This window comes from Neomonachus schauinslandi, chromosome 11 (assembly GCF_002201575.2).
Source record: "Neomonachus schauinslandi chromosome 11, ASM220157v2, whole genome shotgun sequence".
In the NCBI taxonomy this organism is placed as follows: Eukaryota; Metazoa; Chordata; class Mammalia; order Carnivora; family Phocidae; genus Neomonachus; species Neomonachus schauinslandi.
Genome location: NC_058413.1, coordinates 65,206,643 through 65,226,736, shown reverse-complemented (window position 1 = coordinate 65,226,736; position 20,094 = coordinate 65,206,643). Strand labels below are relative to the sequence as shown.

Below are 20,094 nucleotides of genomic sequence, written 5' to 3'. Positions count from 1 at the left end.
TGATAATTTGAGGATAATTTTGAATGGAAACGCTGCTGTTTAGTTTCCACAGTGCCTTCACAACCTGATAATCCGTTTTCCCACCCTGACAAACTCAAAAGGATGAGCAAGTCTGTTCCAGCATTTCTCCAAGATGAGGCAAGTTTGTCTTCTGTAACTTCAGAAAAATGGAACCAAATAGGTGGATTTGCTATGCCGAGGTTGGTGTGTTTGTATTCAGCGGTGGCAGAGACCAAAGAGGTCAGCAGGACTGACCCCTGCCTTTCCTATCAATAGAAGCAGTGTTGTTGATCCTGGAACAAGGCAAGGCATATCTCATTTGACTCAAACAGTAACTCATTTTGGTGGTGAAGTCAAGTTGCATTGATTTTTGGACTGTGACTTTTGTTTCAAAGTGGGTACAACATAAGAAATCCAGGCAGAAATATGTTGGCATGAACTAACCACTCTGTAGTTTCCAGTAGAGTTGATTTTTGAGAGCTTCATCTAGGTAGCATGAACAGTTTGAAAGCATTTGTTAAAGTAGTAAAGTGACAATGACACAGCAAACTTTAAGAGTATCTACTGGGTGTAGGCAGTTGACATACATTATCTCATTTAACTGTCCAACATGTCTGGAAGGCAGGCATCATCGTTATTACCAGATATTACAGATAAGGAAACACTGGGAGAGGTGAGTAACCTCACTCAGCTAGAAAGGGGTCCAACCAGGACTGGAACCTGGATCTGAGTATTGTGGTTATAGCCATTAAACCTGCTGTCTCAGGTCGGAACAGGATTATGATCTTTCTATTCACTCAGTACTTCGTAAATACCAGACACTTAATATTCATTCTGATATCTAACTCTCACCAACTAAATGTGGTAGGTACTGTTTTCTCCATTTTATAAGAGAGGAAAAGTGCTTGAGAGAGGTCAAATCACTTTCCCCAAATCCAACAGCTGCTAAAACCTAGATCTAGGACTTTAACTCAGGTCCTTTGACTTAATTAAGATACCATATTATGGGTGGAGGGATGGGTTAAGTAGGGTGATGGGGGATTAAGGATTGCACTTGTGATGAGCACAGGGTGATGTATGGAATTGTTGAATCACTATATTGTACACCTGAAACTAATATAACACTGGCTGTTAACTAACCAGAATTAAAATAAAAATTTAAAGAGCCAAAAAAAGAAGAAGATTCCATGTTCTCGCCAGGGTTGTGCTACTAATGTGCTATTTTAAAATTGCTGGTTGTGCTACTAATCTGGTGTGTGGGTAAGTTCCTTAACTTCCCTGAGTTTAGTTTCCTGGTTCTACCTCATTAGGTTGTGAGGAGTAAGGGAGATAATGTGGGGGAAACGTATGGCAGAGTGCCTGACACATAGTGAATACCCAGTAAATGATAGCTGTTACTATTTACAGTTTGGGTCTGATTTTTGATGGTGAAATAAAAAGCGTTATCCTCAGGCATTCTCTTAGTAGATGAAATGTGAGGAAAGTTCTAGACAGCATATAAATTACGTACCACCTCTCTGACCTCCCGGGCACACCTCTGTCTATTCTTGGGCCTTAGATGAACTGTATCTGCAAATATACACCCTTGCATATGCTTAACAGCCCACATTACAGTTCCTTTGAAAAGAATCAATCATTCTTTGAAACTAAATCATTAGTTGGAAGCCAACAGTAGGCCACCTCATGGAGTTCCTGCTTTTACACCTTTGTAAATAGGCTTTGGTCTTGGTTGGTCATATGAATAAGCCATATAATAACTTAAGAGGCAAGTGACACCAGTTCCTGGTTTTTCATTTTTCTCCTCCATCAGTTTTAATGTGCTGCCTCATAGCTCCACACGAAGAGAGTCCAAATCATTTGAGTTTGTGCATCAGAGATGCCAAACAAAGCTGGAGAACTTTACCTCTCAAAGCACGTGGGTCAGACCGAATATTAAAGGAAGCGGACATGAAACCAGGCCTTGCGCCTCCGTCCACTCTCCCTTCAAGGCTTAGCATCAGTCATGTTCGTTGAGTACCTGCTACATGAAAATCGACGTTACAGGTCCACAAGACAGGATCCCATCCTTCAGTAAATCACTAGTGACCTGATACGCTGGGTAGAGCACAGTGCATGCTGTAATAGAGGGAAATGGGCTGTAAGCATGTGGGGAGAGAGGGTGACAACGGACACACGGTGGTGTGGGTTTTTTTAATCCTTGAGGGAGGATTTTTTTTCTATCCATATAAGTCATGAATTTTGTTTTTCTTTAACTCCTTCCTTAATCTGCAATAGAATTGGCATTTGTTATATGATACATAATTGCATGGCCCTGGAATACATTGGCATGTACTAACTACTCCATAAAGGTGTTTCCCTAACTCCACTGAACTGCTCCATAAACTCTCTAACCCCCAAAGGAGCTCATTCTGAATCATGAATTTTTAAAGCTACCATCTAATAAGCTTTAGCTCTAGATATAATAAAATGTATTATTGCCACCTTTTTTTTGACCCAGGTAAATATTTCCTGGGACATATTTAAAATAAGTATCTTTGGTCCTTTTTTCCCCCAAAAGTGTGTTAAAATCTAATTTGTGTAGAAAGATAAACACAATAGCAGTATGGAAATACATAAGAGGTGGTTTAAAATTTTAAAAATATGTGTGTATCTAACTTTTAGTTTAAATGATGAAACTAGCATTTATTTTTTCTAGTTTAATAGTGTCTCCAGCAAAAGATTTGATTTTTAGGGAAGTTAAGGCTATGTTAATAATGAGAGGAATTAAGCATGACATTTTATGTTTTGATAGTAAATCTTAGACCGTTTGTTGTCTGGGTAAGGTTAATTTCTCATATATATCAATAAAGTCCCCCACATTACATAAATACATAATGTTAAGAGAGTGACAAGAAAGCTCACAGCAGTGCTGCCTTCTGTAGCACCTTGGGCCCACCTTGGAGGTGAAAAACCAAATCACTGTTCTTTTGGTAGCTAAGCACTGCTGCCCTCCTTAGGTGAGGTCCACGATAGACCACCCACTTCATCCTGATTCCCGTTCCCTGGTGATTAGCATGAGTGTCCTTTAACCTTCAGAAATGTTCATAGATCCTTGGGATATCAAGGTATCACGTTTTTCTAAATAGAGATGCTGATCTTCACTCATTCTGAATTTAAATTTTGTGTATATTATGTGATGTTTTGTAGAGTGATGACAGAGAAACAGATACAACCTCAGAGAGCAGTTACCAGCTCAGCAGACACAAGAAGAGTCCAAGCTCTTTAACCAATCTTAGCAGCTCCTCTGGCATGACGTCCCTGTCTTCTGTATGTAAACAAAGGCTCCGTGTTAATAGCTCTCTGCTTTTGTGAACCTGGCTCTGCCATGCTCCTGCTTGCTAGAAAGTGGCTGCCTATTGTATTTCCCAGATTCCAAGGGCACGAGCTTTTTCTCTAACCCACAATTAGCTTCTGGCTAGCTAAATCTTTGTTTTTCTTTTTTGAAGCATAAAAAGAGTTCATATCCTTTATAAATGAATATTTTTTTTGAATGTAAGTACTTCAAAAATAAACCTAAATTACCAACAAGATGAACTACTATGTTTTTCCATGCAACCAATGGGGTAACTTTTGTTAAGTCTGCCTATATCAGATATGTTTTATATTTCTGTTTGCAGGTATAGAATTGTACCTCTCTTTTAGCAAACCTGATGAATAAAAGTACTGATTCACTTAAAAGAATAGGAGAAGTGATTCTTTGCCTTACAGAAGTATTCAAAACAGGATTTTAAAAGGAAAGCTCCTTAAGTGTAGTTGTTCAGGTTTGATGGAGAAAATTTGACTTTACCTAGAACTCCTTTCATAAAGTGAGGTCATATTGTGAGCATGGATTATGTGTGTAGAAATATATATATAGAGATATACCCACAAACACTTATCCAGATAGTTCTATGATATATACTCTATCTCACCAGGTATGCTAACCAAATGATAAAGCTGCACTTAAATTCTTACTAGCCTCCCATTTTTTAAACTTCTAAAAAAATCTGTTTAAATTGAATTTCTGCTGATGATCCTCAAACGTATGGCCTTGGGAAGGCTTTCAACTGCCTTCATCAATCATCCATTCTCTACCCTTCCTGACCTCTAAAGGCGTATGGCCCACTAAGCATTTTCCTAGATTCAGTGGATGGGCAACATAGTAAGATTCCTTTTTAGTGCCTTGGAAATTTGATAGAGCAATGTGTCACTGTGATTTGTGTGCCTGGGGTTTCTCACATCCTCTTTCTTTAACATCTTAAATACTAAGCATGCCTAAAAATGGAACTCTGAATGCCCCCCTACCATAAAATCCCCCTGCTTTGAAATGAGCCAGCATCTAAATAACTTTGCATTTCACTTGTCATTTGTATCTTTTAGAGGCAATTTTTTAAAAACACTAGTCGTATCATATATCATGTCAGGTTGTCTGTGTTGGTCTGTCTTTATGCCCTATTAACTGCTTTAAATGCAAACTAGAGAAATAATGGCAAGCCAAGGTTATATTCGGGATCCTTGTGCTGGGTCCACGCATGAGACAGAAACAAACACTGCGTGTTTCCAATGCCTTCAGGTGAGCAGCAGTGTGATGAGCGTTTACAGTGGAGACTTTGGCAATCTGGAAGTGAAAGGAAATATTCAGTTTGCAATCGACTATGTGGACTCACTGAAGGAGTTACATGTCTTTGTGGCCCAGTGTAAAGACTTAGCAGCAGCGGATGTTAAAAAACAGCGCTCAGACCCGTAAGTACAATTTGGAGTCCCTGTTTTCTCTTAGTTCTTTGTAATCTTGTAGAAGTTGGGAAAGAAAGTAACTGAAGGGAGGCTATGTGTGTGACTGTGTCAAAAAGAAATGTTTGAGAAGAAAAATTGGGGGAAAATGGTGTTTTATTTACTCTATAAACATGCCAAACTTATTAAACTATAAAAATGTCAGAGAAGCAGAAAATGTTTCAAGTAGAAGCGACCTTTGAGGCCATCTTGTCCCATTCGTTCTTTTAACAGATAAGGAAACCAGGGCCAGAGAAGAAAAGTGACCTATTTACGTAAACTCAGAGAGTCAACAGCAAAATGGGGAATGAGGGCTTGAACCCCACTCTCTTCCCATGACATTCTCAAACTTCTCTAAAATTAGAGACATGTCAGGCCATACTTTAGAATGTTCAGTGGTGCAGAAACAGTTAAGATTCTAGAATGAAGTAGTTTCTAAATTTAAATTATATTTTACTGAAGAACTTTAGGGGGAATTACCAGCTCATCTTTTAGATCACAGACTTAATTGAATTTGTTTATTTGCAAAAGTTGAATGGTATTCTTTGCTTTCCTTCCCTATGCAGAAGTCAGATTCTTTTTTTTTTTTTTAAAGATTTATTTATTTATTTGAGAGAGCGAGAATGAGAGAGAGAGAGAGAGCACATGAGAGGGGGGAGGGTCAGAGGGAGAAGCAGGCTCCCTGCCGAGCAGGGAGCCCGATGCGGGACTCGATCCAGGGACTCCAGGATCATGACCTGAGCCGAAGGCAGTCGCTTAACCAACTGAGCCACCCAGGCACCCCAGAAGTCAGATTCTTAATTATTTTGCTAGCATAGGCCCAATCCTTTATGCTTTTATTATCAAAACAGCTGGGGTCAGTATCCCTTTTTTTCCCCATTGAATATGGCTTGCTTAGATGTGTGCTAAGATGAATTTTTGTTTCCAAAAGGCAGTAACAAAACTTTTTTAAAAAGTTCTGCAAGCACCAAAGCCTTTTCTCAATAGGAAACAAGCCAGTAAAATTAAGCATTACATTAGCGGTCTGTCCCCTGCCACCCCCCACATCAGGTAAGGCCAAAGGAAGAAAAGGATTCAGGAAATATCCTTTAAAATTTTTCAAAACAGTATAAAATGACCAATTTTGTTGCACTGTGTTTAAAAGTTTAAGTATAAAAGGTGTTGTTGAGAACATTCATTACTTAACTGCTTTTCTCAGTGTCATGAAATAATTATTTCTGTCAATTACCAATGCATTTTTCAAAGCAGAGATGGAAACATCACTTTTATTTTCCATGACCTTCTTGTCTACTTTTCTTTTTAGATATGTAAAGACCTATTTGTTACCAGACAAGGGCAAAATGGGCAAGAAGAAAACACTTGTAGTGAAGAAGACTTTGAATCCTGTGTATAATGAGATACTGCGGGTATCTATGAACTGTCTGTCTAGGAAAATCCTAAATGATGAGTTGTGTGTCGATAGCCATATCTTCTTGGGTAGTATCTCTACAAATGAAGTCAGTCATGGATAGAGAAGAAGGGAAGGGATAAACATGTTCTGAGAAACTGCTTTGCATGAGACCATACACCATGAACGTTGTATGCCTTCTCTCACTCACTCCCTACATACTCCACCAGGAGGAATATTATCTGCCCCTCACACATGAGGCTTAGAGAAACAAAGGGGTTTGCTCAAAGATACACAGCTGAAAACATGGAGCATTGTAACCAAAGGAGCTACCAGAAGTATAATTCTGATCATGTTATTTCTCTACTTAAAATCTTTTAGGATTCCCATTACCCTTAGAGCCAAGTCCACCTTACCATGCCACCAGTCCCTTCATAACCTGAACTCCAGCCTCATCCTTCCACTTTCAGAGTCTTTGTTCAGGTCACTCTGAGTGTTTTCTGTTCTTTGGAGAAACGAAGCACATTTTCTCACACTGCTGGACCTGGTGTTCCATCAGGCTGGAGAACTCTTTCCCACATTCTATCATGAACTACCTCCTCCAGCCTTAAATGCCTCTTCCCATGAGAGGCTGTCCTTAACCCCTCAGTTCCCACCTGGGTCTGCTGCCTCAGGCACCTTGTTTTATATTAGGCTTTTAACTACTGGCTTCATTGTCTGCTTTCCCATTAAATTGTAAGTTTCAGGCAGGCAGGGACCAACTCCATGTCATTTATCAACTGTGTGCCTTTGGGCAAATGGCTTACCTGTCTGTTCTTCAGATCTGCAAGAGAGGTAATAATAGTACCTGCCTCTTTACTTCAGTAGTTGTGAACATTAAGAGTTAATATGTGCAAAGTGATTAGTATACATTAAACACATAAATGTTGACTCTTAGTACAGTGTCTGGATAGATACTCAAAAAATGGTTATTGGAAGGAGAGATGGATGGACAGATGAATAGAAAGTGTGCCTGGCTTAAATACCCGTATTCTTTTTTCCCACAGACTGCATAAGGCTGTCTTAGTCATGATAATGTAAAACTAAAAATATAAGAAGTGTTCTTCATTTCCCCTTTCTGAAAAGTCTGTCCCACTATTTGATTATCCTCTGAGCAAAGAAGCAGAATTAAATTAATTTCAGTCCTTCATGGGTCAGTTTTTTATGGATTTTCTGTAGCCACTTTTTAATTACAGTTTGACTATGATATACCTCAGTACCCTAGCTATTTCTGGGTCAGCTACTTCAACCCTATACTCAGCAAAAGCCAGCTAATTTAAATGGTAAACTCAGAGAAAGGCAAGCCTGCTACAACCAAAATGGATATTCAAGTAGTACGTCATAAAGCCAAATAGAGATTATTTTTAGATTAGAAGTACTATTATCCCTTCCATGATTATATATAATCTAGGATTGACTGCATTTTAGATGAAAAACCATTAGGATGCCAAATATTTTCCACTTAACCATATGAAGCAAGAAAAAACAAATATATCTTTTTTTGGAAAATACTTTGTCATTGCAGGATATCTATAGTGGGAGATGTGTGTAAATGGGGGCAAGTGATATATGGGGAATTCTCTGTACTTTCTGCTCAATTCTGCTATAAGTCTAAAACTGATCTAAAAAATAGAGTCTATTAGAAAAAAATACCTTGTCCTTAGGTAGAAAACAGACCACAGGATTAAACTTCATTAGTATTTTTAGACTGAATTGGATTTCTGTTATATCTAGTTTGAACTAAAAATATCCAGCAAAAAAATGAATAATTGGCTTTTGTTTTTAGAGAGCTATTACTGGCTATGATATTTGAACTGTGGTTTACTTTTCCAAAAGCAGAAGGAAATTCAGCTTTTGTGAAAGATGGATTTAGCTCTTTGAAACAAGACACTTAGAATAAGATGACTTTGCAATATTTTTGAGACTTGAAACCTAACAGATGAGAAAACCTGATCTGCACAGATGACTTTTCTCTTCATCTCTATGTCATAACTTTGATATAAAATAATGTTATTCACCATGTTAATTTCCTTCTTTGATCTGCAGTATAAAATCGAAAAGCAAATCTTAAAAACACAAAAGCTGAACCTCTCTGTTTGGCATCGGGATACGTTTAAACGCAATAGTTTTCTAGGAGAAGTGGAACTTGACTTGGAAACTTGGGACTGGGACAACAAACAGAATAAACAATTGAAGTGGTACCCTCTAAAGCGAAAGGTTCGTGCAGACTTGGTTGGTTGGTTGGTTGGTTGGTTTGGGGCCTGGTGTATAGGAGAAAGCTACTATAATTGTATTTTAATTCATAATGATTATCCATAGCTTGGGATCATTATGTCTTTTCACTTTGTACCATATGTCTCTCTCTCTTTTTATTTTATTTTTAGAGAGAGAGAGACTGTACAAGTGTGGAAGGGAGGAATAGGTAGAGAAGGAGAGAGAGAATTTTAAGCAGGTTCCATGCTCAGTGTGGAACCCTACACAGGGCTTGATCTCATGGCCCTGAGATCATGACCTGAGTCAAAATCAGAAGTGGGATGCTTAACTGACTGAGCCACCCAGGCACCTCTGTCCCATATGTCTATTATGCTCTTTTCTGTATTTTCTATTCTTTTTCTTTTTTCCTCTCTAGATTTCAGGCTGGCTGTTTTTGCTAAACTATCTTTCAGTTTAATAATTTTCTTATCTGCTATGTCTAAAACACCCATCTTACAAGTTCTCAACATTGTATTTTTCAGAGTTATATTTTCATTTGATTTTTTATAGACCACTTCTCTGCTAAAATTCTCTATCTTAACATTATGAACATATTAATCAAAGTTATTTAAAGTATATATCTGAAAACCCAATATCTTAAACATTTGTAAGTCTCCTTTATCTAATTTTTTATCTTAGTTTGGTCATTTGGTCCTTTGTCCTGGTATGCCCGTTTAGTTTTTATTGCACGCCTCACATTGTATATGAAAAACCCTAGGGATACTTTGAGGGGATTTACTTTTGTTTCTGACACACAGAGTAGGGACAGACTACCTTAATCTAATCTGAGAATGAACTGACTAGAAGCTGGGGTTCAGTTTTCATGTGGTCTGATGTAGTTTTGCTTGCCCATATTCCTAGGCTATGACCCTTCAGAGGTTCCAAGTGAAAACCTAGGGAAGTAGTTCTCAAATTTTAGCATGCATCCAGTTCACCTGAAGGACTTATTAAAAACAGATTTCCAGGCTCTATTCCCAAGATTTCTGAGTCAGTAAGATCTGGGCCTGAGAATATGCATTTCTAACAAGTTCCTAGGTGTGGGGACCATACTTTGAGAACCACTGATCCTAGGGTATTTTTTTTTATTATTATTATGTTATGTTAATCACCATACATTACATCATTAGTTTTTGATGTAGTGTTCCATGATTCATTGTTTGCATATAACACCCAGTGCTCCATGCAGTACGTGCCCCCTTTAATACTCATCGCCAGGCTAACCCATCCCCCCACCTCCCCCCTCTAGAAACCTCAGTTTGTTTCTCAGAGTCCATAGTCTCTCATGGTTTGTCTCCCCCCTCCGATTTCCCCCCCTTCATTCTTCCCTTCCTGCTATCTTCTTCTTCTTCTTCTTTTTTTAAAACATATAATGTATTATTTGTTGCAGAGGTACAGGTCTGTGATTCAACAGTCTTACACAATTCACAGTGCTCACCATAGCACATACCCTCCCCAGCCGTCCCCATCCCTCCCACCCCCCACCACTCCAAAAACCCTCAGTTTGTTTCCTGAGATTAAGAATTCCTCCTAGAGTATTTTCTAAGGCTATTCCTTCCATGCTGGCTGTGGACTCCAATTTTTGTCTCTCCAGCCCCACGAGACTGGCAAAAGCCCTGCTCAGGCTTCTTAGTCTCTTTCAGTTAGGCTTTTATGCTCTAGTTTGGCACTACTTAAAAATCAGCTGATGCATCAACATGAAAAGCAGAGAATGTCAGGCTCAAAGATCTTGTCCATTTGAGTCCTGTCTATATTAATATTTCTTTAGCTCCTTCAAATAAATTTGTTTAATCCAGTTTTTTTAATTGTTCTCCGTGTGAGGGTTGGTGTGATCCCAGCCAGAAGTGATAAATAGCAACAATACAAATCATTGTTTAGTATCTACATAATATAGCACTTTCACTTAAGAAATGGTTCCCAAATATTGCATCAAAATCACCTGAAGCACTTATTTCTAGTCTTACCCAAGACTCACTGGGTGTGAATTCCTCAGAAGATGTCAAGAGCTTTTCATTTTAAACTAATTTCCCTTATGTTTCTGATGCATAACCATGCTTTGGCAATAAGGCTCTAAAGGACCAGAATCTGAAAGAAAAGCCATCTTTCTTATACTCAAAAATAATAGACATATATTTTTAAATTATTGTCCAGTCTTTGTTATTCTTAGAGACCTCACATTATGTGATCTGAAATAATCAGGTTAATGCAGCTTTGAAAATGTAATGTTTGGCTTTTCTTCCCCCAACTTTCCCACATTCTTCATACTCAAAGAAAGAGAATAATACAAATAAATAGTTTTATGTGCTGGCTGGGTGACCAACAAAAAATACGTGTGTTTTTATAAAAACCAAAGCATCCCAGAACATTTCTTCTCTCTCCAAGACAGCCATTCTGATTTCTCAAATATCTCTGAGACTAAAGGCCTTGAGATGTTTTCTGGGTACCAAGCAAGTTTTTTCAAGATACACGATATATAGCTTTCCCAGATATAAAGGCAAGAGTTTAGCTCTGATGGGGAAGGAAATTTTAATCCAGGGCACTCATGGATGATACATAGTCGCAGAATTGGGGGCAGTTATGGTCCTAAAACAGAGTAACCAACAAACAGTAAAGTCATTTGTGTCTTACATCTACTGACGGTCCTTCATTCTCCAGACAGCACCTGTTGCCCTTGAAGCAGAAAACAGAGGTGAAATGAAGTTAGCTCTCCAGTATGTCCCAGAGCCAATTCCTGGTATGTAATGATTTTCCATCCAGATTTATGCCCCTTCCTGAGCCTTTCCCTCTCCAAGGATTTCTTTGGACTCTGTGATATTTTCAAATGTGAAACCCTAAGTAAATTTATTAATTTAATAATTCTACGGACCAAATGAGTCAATTTACAGTTGACAAATTCTTTTTTTTTTTATTGTGGTAAAAACACAAAACATAAAATTTACCATCTTAGCCATTTTTAAGTGTGCCATTTGTAGTATTAAGTATATTCACATTGTTATGAAGCAGAACTCTAGAAATTTTTCGTCTTCCATATCTGAAACTCTGTACCCATTAAACTATACCCTTGACTTATCCTTCTCCCAGCCCCCGGTAACTACCATTCTACCTCTGTTTCCATGAAAAAAAAACAAACAAACCCTCATTTTACAAAATTCCCAAGTTTATAGTCCTTGTTTTAATTTTCATCTCACTTTACAAAAAGTTGGTATCTGTACAACATGAATGGCCTTTTCTGTGTTCAGAATTTGGACCTATTGGTAGTGTTATGGTAAGAATGGAACCCGAGTATTCTTCACAGGTGAGAATTAGAAGGATTCATATGGAGCGTCTAGGAGATTAGAACTCATTGGTTCTCCATTCACAAGGCCTCAGCAGGGTAGAAAGCTTTTCCCTCAAGGTTACTAATGGCATCCTTGATGTTAGGGCCTCGGGTCTACAGCCCAGTTAAAGAGCAAGAGACTAGCAAGAAATGAATGCCAGCCCCCTCTCATTTCCCAAGAAGTTCCCCAAGTTTTTCTTCTTAAGAATCTGTATGATATCATAACTGAAATCAGAGGTTGCAACTCAAATGTTTTCAGTACCTAGGCAGTGAAATTCGTGGGATGAAAGAAATAATGGATGGTAAGGGCAGTGATTGAAATGGAGAAAGGCATTTTAATTCAGCTAAAAAAAAAAAGAATCAGAAGGCAAGCAAAACATATCGTTAGGCCCATATGGCTGCCAAACCACCTTGTTGTTACTTATGGATCTTCCTAAAAGGCAGATTTCCTTAATATATATAATTTGTATCCTATCATTTATGGTCCACATGCATAGAAATTCTGCCAATCTCTTTTCCTCCACTATCATTTCTTGGTGGTGGGGGCAAAGGGGACCATGTGTTGTGATGGGCTCCACCTTGTCTGACTTTTTGCTCATGTAGTTTCTCTACCCTGGAATGGCTTCCCCTTCTCCAAGTCTTCAGATAGGTTGAGAAGAAGTCCCATCTTAAAGTCCCATCACAAAGCTTTTCCTGGCTATATTCTTTCACCCTCACTGATCACATCATCATCTAGAACATTATGATAATAACTTGGCATTTCATTCTGTATTACATTTTTATAGTTTTTATGTGAATTACTCTTTTTAACTTAAATGTAAACATTTTCCAAGGATATAGATTTCTTATATTCCTTGTATATCCAATGACATTCCTAGCATAGGCCAAAGCACATCATAGATGCTCATTAAATTCTGGTTGGTTGACTGGATTAACCTATTCAGAAAAATATGGTAGTGGCCCTCTGTCCATGTGCACCCAGTCTAGCCAACAACTGAAGACTAAGCCAACTTCTCAGTATTCCCTGTGCATAACATTAGTTACTGTGTGTATGTATACAGTATTCCCATAAAGTATGTAACCACAATTAACAAGAAGAGTGGCTATACCTTAGCCAGTACCTACTTTGATTAATTTATACTCAGTATGTTTCAGATGCCTCCCATTAACAGCAATTGATGTTAGTATTAATATTTGAAAGGAATATGCATTTCATTGAGATGTTTTTAATATAACTATAAATGGATGATTTATATACTTGATATCTTTTTTTTTAAGATTTTATTTATTTATTTGTGAGAGAGAATGAGAGACAGAGAGCACGAGAGGGAGGAGTGTCAGAGGGAGAAGCAGACTCCCCGCCGAGCAGGGAGCCCGATGTGGGACTCGATCCCGGGACTCCAGGATCATGACCTGAGCCGAAGGCAGTCGCTTAACCGACTGAGCCACCCAGGCGCCCTATATACTTGATATCTTTAACTTGTTTTGAAACAAGCCAAACCCAAAAGAATAATATAGTACTCTGTACTTGGAATCAATGTGAATTATTTTCTTTTTCTTTAATTAAAAAAAAAATTTAAAGACTTTATTTATTTATTTGTTTATTTATTTAGAGAGCAAGTGAACATGGGCTGGGGGAGGGGCAGAGGTAGAGGGAGAGAGAGAATCTCAAGCAGACTCCACGCTGAGCACAGAGCCCGTTGCCATGATCCTGAGATCATGACCTAAGCCAAAATCAAGAGTCAGATGCTCAACCAAGTGAGCCACCCAGGCATTCCCCAGGCAGGCTTTAAGTACTGTATGATACAAGAGTTCAAATGATATCCCCAAACCTACTTCCTTTTTCCCTCTTTCTCTCTTCATCTCTCAGTTCACTTCCTTTGGGTTGTTACCATTCTTTTTTTTTTAAGATTTTATTTATTTATTTGATAGCACAAGCAGGGGGAGTGGGAGAAGGAGAAGCAGGCTCCCCCTGAGTAGGGAGCCCGATGCGGGGCTCAATCCCAGGACCCATCATGACCTGAGCCGAAGGCAGATGCTTAACTAATTGAGGCACCCAGGTGCACAAATATGAATTATTTTCATAGAACTCTCTGAGCTCATTGCAGCCAGACTATGGAAGATTTAGTTAAAAATCAATAGATTTAACCAATTAGGATTATATCCTCAAGCTCTAACTAGTACCACTGTGCCAGACCATTTTTTTAAAGATTTTTTTTTTATTTATTTGAGAGAGAATGAGAGAGAGAGAGCACAAGAGGGGGGAGGGTCAGAGGGAGAAGCAGACTCCCCACTAAGCAGGGAGCTCGATGTGGGACTCGATCCCGGGACTCCAGGATCATGACCTGAGCTGAAAGCAGCCGCTTAACCAACTGAGCCACCCAGGCGCCCCGTGTGCCAGACCATTTTTAAGTTGGCATCTTTGGATGTAGTATTGCCAAGAGAGGAATGGCAGTGAAATTTTATTTTCTTTCCTTTTCCAATTACAGGTAAAAAGCTTCCTACAACAGGAGAAGTGCACATCTGGGTGAAGGAATGTCTTGATCTACCACAGCTAAGGGGCAGCCATCTAAATTCTTTTGTTAAATGGTAACAGCTTTGATAACTCTGCTTCTCTCAGTTCTACCATAGCCTGGCCTTTGCTGGTTGTTTTTAGGTCTCAATATCTGTGATGGTGAAACTCATCATTCATGGTTGAAATGACATAACTTGGGACAATGGCAACATGAACTAGAGGGATCTGTGACATGAACCCCTAAGGCTTAGTTTAGTTTTAAAACCATAAAGAGGGCATACATACAAATGAAACCGGGCACCAGGTACTCAGATATGGAATGCTTTCTAGGAGATATATCTGCTGGTGAGGATAATATTCAGTATAAAAAAACTCATCAAATTCCTAATGCCATACCCCTGACTCCTTTGTGGAGTGGGGAGAATTCTTCCTCCTGTACCTTGTCCCACCTTTGTGAACTGTTTGCAAAAGGTCTTTTGCCTCATCCTGTAAATATGTAGAAAATGACTTGCTAAACAGACCCCTACTAATAGTTTATGTCAGAGGAGCTTAAGACAATTTGAGTTTCTAAGTGGCAAACTTCTTTCTCTGTTATACATATAAATGCCTGGCATCTAGTCAGTAGTAACTAAACAGATATTAGTATGTGATCTCTTAGCTCCCTCTGACTAATTTTATCTATATAGATTCTTCTAGAAGACCAGTGTTAGCTGTTTAAGTGTTTAAGGCATTATTTGTGATTTTCCCTATAAATATTATTCATAGAGGTCAGCTGGTAAGATTTTTCAGCTCAGGTGAGTCTCTCATTCTGAAACAACTCTCAGACCTTCTTGTGTTTATAAGAGGTGTGGTGGGTTAAAAACAGAAAACAGATAATCAGGAATGCTTCCAAATTTTAAAGGAATCCTCAAGAATTTGCTACCACATTAAGCATTTACTAAATGAAAGCACTAAACTAAGTTGTTTACTTCATATGTAATTCTAATGTTAACCTTATGAAAAAGGCATCACGATTCTCATTTTAAAGATGAAGAAACAAGTGTCTGAGAGATTGTGTGACTTCCCCTACAATACAAAGCCAATAAGTAACAGAGTCAGGATTCAAAGCAAGTCTGGGCCACTGTAATGCAGTCTCTCCAGCAGGATGCTGCCATCACCACCACCATCACCGCCATTATCACCACATCATCACCACCACCATTACTGCATTCATCACTACTGCCACCACCATTGCCATCACCACCACCATCATCACCACTCTCACCACCACCACTACCATCAATATCACCACCACCATTACTGCATTCATCACTACTGCCACCACCATTGCCATCACCACCACCATCATCACCACTCTCACCACCACCACCACCATCAACATCACCACCACCATTATCACCATCATCACTACTACCACCACCACCGCCACCTCCATCACTACCACCATCACCACCACCGTCATGGCTGCCACCATCACCACCGCTACCACCACTACCACTTCACCATCATCATGGCCACCACCACTATCACCGCCATCATTACTGCCACCATCATCACCACCACCACCAACACCTCTGCGTCTCTACACTGTTTTTTCTTCCATTTTCTTCTGCCAATCTTCAGTAGCTGTGTTGAAGTGCACTGAAAGCATAAATGTTCACCGTCTTATTAAAATGCTTTCACAATAATGATTCCTTTTGTAGTATCATCCTTCCAGATACAAGTAGGAAAAGTCGTCAAAAAACCAGAGCTGTAGGGAAAACCACCAGTCCTGTCTTCAACCACACCATGGTGTATGACGGGTTCAGGCCTGAAGATCTGACAGAAGCCTGTGTAGAGCTTACTGTCTGGGACCATTACAAATTAACCAACCAGTTTTTGGGAGGTCTTCGGATTGGCTTTGGAACAGGTAATGTTTGTTACGTTTTTAATTCTCTATGAGCCAAGTGCTTCTGGGGACAGTAGAGGTTTGTTTGTTGTTTCGCTTCTTCCTAATGAAAACAGATACTCTATTTCTGTGAAGTGTAATGGAATGAACGAGTGAAGGAATGTCAGGCTGTATGCCAAGGGCTCTAGATATGAAGATTAACAGGATGTAGTGTCTGTCCACACAGAGCTTAAGTTATTGTGTGTGGGAGGTACAGAAAAGCTTTCATCACTACTCGTCCCTGAAAAAAACATTTATGTCTTTTCATGACTAAAATTGTGCTTTAAATAATCATAGTAAATAGTATTTATGGGGTACTAGTCACTGTACTGAGTGCTTTATTTATATTATTTCATTTAATCCTCACAGAAATCCTGTGAGTAATTACTAATGTTATTCCCAGAGGAACTGATGTTCCAAGAAATGAAGTAACAGAGCTAATAAGTATCAGAACCAAGATTGAAAGTTGAGTCTGTTAGACACTAAACCCCAAACTACTCTTCCTTAGAGATCATCTAGTGTCACTTCCAACCCAATGCCAGGCTTTATCTCTACTACCCCACTCTGTCCCTGACAGGTTGTCAGCCAGCTTTTCTATAAACACAAGGAGAAATCTATTTCTCTGTGAGTAGAGGGAATAGTCCCAATTATGGAGTGCCCTGTTGTTGGACATTTCAGGTGATTAAACAGTTCTTTCTTATAGAAAGCCCCAGATCTGCCCTCCTGGTGATATTAAAACTACCCCTCGCTGTCTTCCATTGATGATTATAATTAGGGGATGATCCATTATTTTTTTTCCCCAATGAACTATTCTGTTCTAACTGCAAAGCTTCCTTTTTTTTTTTTTTTCTTTTGCAGGTAAAAGCTATGGTACTGAAGTGGATTGGATGGACTCTACCTCGGAGGAAGTTGCTCTCTGGGAAAAGATGGTAAAGTCCCCCAACACTTGGATTGAAGCAACGCTGCCTCTCAGAATGCTGTTGATTGCCAAGATTTCAAAATGAACCCAAAGTCGACTGGCCCTTCCACTGAAAACTACTAAACAGGTGGAATCAGATCTTGAAAATCTGACCGTGTGAGGGCGCCTGGGTGGCTCAGTTGGTTAAGCGACTGCCTTCGGCTCAGGTCATGATCCTGGAGTCCCAGAATCGAGTCCCGCATTGGGCTCCCTGCTCGGCAGGGAGTCTGCTTCTCCCTCTGACCCTCCCCCCTCTCATGTGCTCTCTCTCATTCTCTCTCTCAAATAAATAAAATCTTAAAAAAAAAAAAAAAGAAAAGAAAATCTGACTGTGTGGACAGATGCTCACCTGCTGCCCCTTGCCACTAACGGAGGCTACACAGCATGTTAAAGTCAACCTGCATAAGCTTCTTTGGTTACAAGCCCCACAAGATTTAAGTAAGAATCAAGTATGTAACTTATTTGTGACTTCAACATTAAAGGAGATATTTGAGAAAGCTAGGAAAATCAAACGGTTGATGCTGCTTCAGAGAAAAAGCCGTCAAAGATATTAAATGTTGGGTGCTTTTAACCAGCAAAATATTCTAGTTTGCCGTCCTGTGTTTCACACCACATGCCATGCTGCAGTTAGGAGGGCCTGCTACTCAGTGGTTGAAGATCCTCGCAGAAACTGAAAAGAGGGACAGAAAAATACACCTAGAAGGAGGGGGAAAGGCAGAATATCCATGATAATAAAGCATTTGACTATAAGAAAACTATTTACTTTGTAATCTCTATTAAAATATGGAATTCCGGGTTAGGGCCATAGGACTGAATCTACCCCAACCTTTCCCGGCGTCAAAGTCTCAGATATGCTTTGGTGCCACCCACTGGCTCATAGGTGGAATTCAGCTTTTGGCTTAATTTTCTCCTAAGATCTCAAGCCTGTATTTTCTAATAGACTGTAAAAAAAACCAAAAAACAAAACCTTGCGTATATGATTCTGTTTTTCCTATCACTCTACTATATGAAATTAGCATGAGAGTGCTCACAGACAACCTTTGCAACGAAGCTTTAATTAGAATGTAAACTGTACTTCCTATGTATGTATAATTTTCATAAAGTATTTTGTAAAAACCCTTAGAGTAAATTATTATATGATTTAGTTGTGTTGTCAAGTTAATCTGACTTCTTATTTTGAATGAAATACTTTATGTTAGGAGTCTAAAATTTAAATTCCCTAGCAAGGCTAAAGAACTGCTGAGCTAATATTTCTCAAGTCTTCACTGCAACTCTGGACATCGTTTCCTCTAAGTGAGAAGCTCTGACTGTGTTATTGAAACTGGAATTTTTATTTTAAAAAAGTAGTTGAAAAGCATTGAAGGTAAGCCAACATTTATTTTTGAAAAGCTTCCCATGGAGACATTTTTGGGGTCATTTTAATATATAAAGCATTACTCCTCCTTAGGACTCAACTTGCTTGCCTTTCTCAAAACAAGCACTGATTTTAATGTAGGTTAGGGGGAGCCTGGATGGTCAGGAGTGTGAGACCTTACTATCGGTGTCTAGCAAATGTCATTGAAGATAACTAGAGTGCTCACAGCCTCTAAAGATGTTAGAAACTTCTACCCATTTGCCAGTAAGAGCGACTAACCTAGAAAAATGCCCTTCCCATTGTCTCTCAAAGTCTTTTAGGGAGATGTGTAGTCCAGCTCTGTGCCCCAATTCTGTTCTGACTGCATGGGAGGGGCAAGATGAGCTGAGTGGAAGCACACCTCCCCAGTCGGCCAGGAATAGTAGCAGAAGTGCAAATCTTGTTCTAGCTCCTGCACTTCAAGGTGCCAGCTCCTTTCTCAGCCCTTCTTTCAGTTACCTGCTCAGCTACCTTCCAACATCCAGCCAGCTCTGAAACAATGAGATTGGTTCTAGTGTCTCCCCCTGGGACTGCCTACCTCCTCCTTTTCTCAGATCCCCGACGTTCAAAACACCAGAGTGAACAATAGAACCACCTTTGGTATCAAAATGATTTGGGTTTGAGTTCTGGCTCTACCATTCTCTGGGTGACATGGAGTAACTTGCTTAACCTCTCTGTGCCTTTGTTTCTTTGTTCCCTGTAAAGTAGAAAAAGTAGATAATAATGCCTAGCTTTCAAGAATATTGTTAGAGTTAGGAGGATGAGAGTGAAAATAGCGGCCTCCCAATCTCTGCCCAGAGGAGCTGAGAACTCGGGGCCCCACTCCTCAGTGCACCCCCAGAAAAAAGCAGTCAATCACTCCTGTCTCCCCAGTCTCTGGCCACACTCTGTGCTCACCCAGCCTGTGACTGAGCATTTTTATCTCTGGAACACGACCCCATTTGGAGTCTCCAAACCCAGCAGATTCCTACAGGAAGGAAGGTGGATTTTCCCTTCAATTTTAGACACTTGCAGAAATAAGCATCATCTCCATCATGTGACTGCTACCAGAAGGTTTTAGTATCAAGATTACACAGTATACAACATCTTGAAATAAAACAAGTAATAAACTGCTCTAGGTGAAGAAGGAATGGTCCTTGGCCATTACTGCATGCAATAAAGATGACTCATACACGAAAAGTCTAAAAAAATGACATCATATAGAAGTTATGACTATGATTCTTAAAACTTTATTCCTTATGTCTACAAAATTTTGAGAAAATACCCAATCATTCCAACTCTTGTATAAGAAACTCAACTTATATGATATGAAATTTAAAGTGACTTAAGTAATTACATGTAAGTAATATTCATAGGAACACACTTTGTAATGATTAAAAATGAGGAAAAAAACGAGTGCTGATCAATAGAGGAACAGATGAATAAATATTAGAATATGGTGTAGTCATACAATGGAAGGTTGTATAATAATTAAAATGATGAACAAGTCTCATCATAGTATTGATCTTAAACCTACAAAGT

General features: G+C 39.2%; 1 protein-coding gene across 24 annotated transcripts in view; it reads left to right on the top strand.

Moving 5' to 3' along the window:
- Window positions 1–17,369, top strand: part of SYTL2 (synaptotagmin like 2) — a 69,037-nt gene extending 51,668 nt beyond the window's left edge. For 17 of the 24 annotated variants that reach the window (XM_044919714.1, XM_044919712.1, XM_044919707.1 and 14 more), the window contains 9 exons: window positions 44–138; window positions 3,187–3,306; window positions 4,592–4,761; window positions 6,092–6,194; window positions 8,261–8,431; window positions 11,120–11,198; window positions 14,270–14,369; window positions 15,999–16,204; window positions 17,081–17,369. In XM_044919714.1, coding sequence (XP_044775649.1) covers window positions 44–138; window positions 3,187–3,306; window positions 4,592–4,761; window positions 6,092–6,194; window positions 8,261–8,431; window positions 11,120–11,198; window positions 14,270–14,369; window positions 15,999–16,204; window positions 17,081–17,226 — 1,190 coding nt within the window. In that variant the 3' untranslated portion in view covers window positions 17,227–17,369. The remainder of the gene's footprint in view (window positions 1–43; window positions 139–3,186; window positions 3,307–4,591; window positions 4,762–6,091; window positions 6,195–8,260; window positions 8,432–11,119; window positions 11,199–14,269; window positions 14,370–15,998; window positions 16,205–17,080) is intronic. The other 7 variants (XM_044919718.1, XM_021686478.2, XM_044919715.1 and 4 more) reach the window with 4 other exon arrangements.
- Window positions 17,370–20,094: the final 2,725 nt, after the last annotated feature.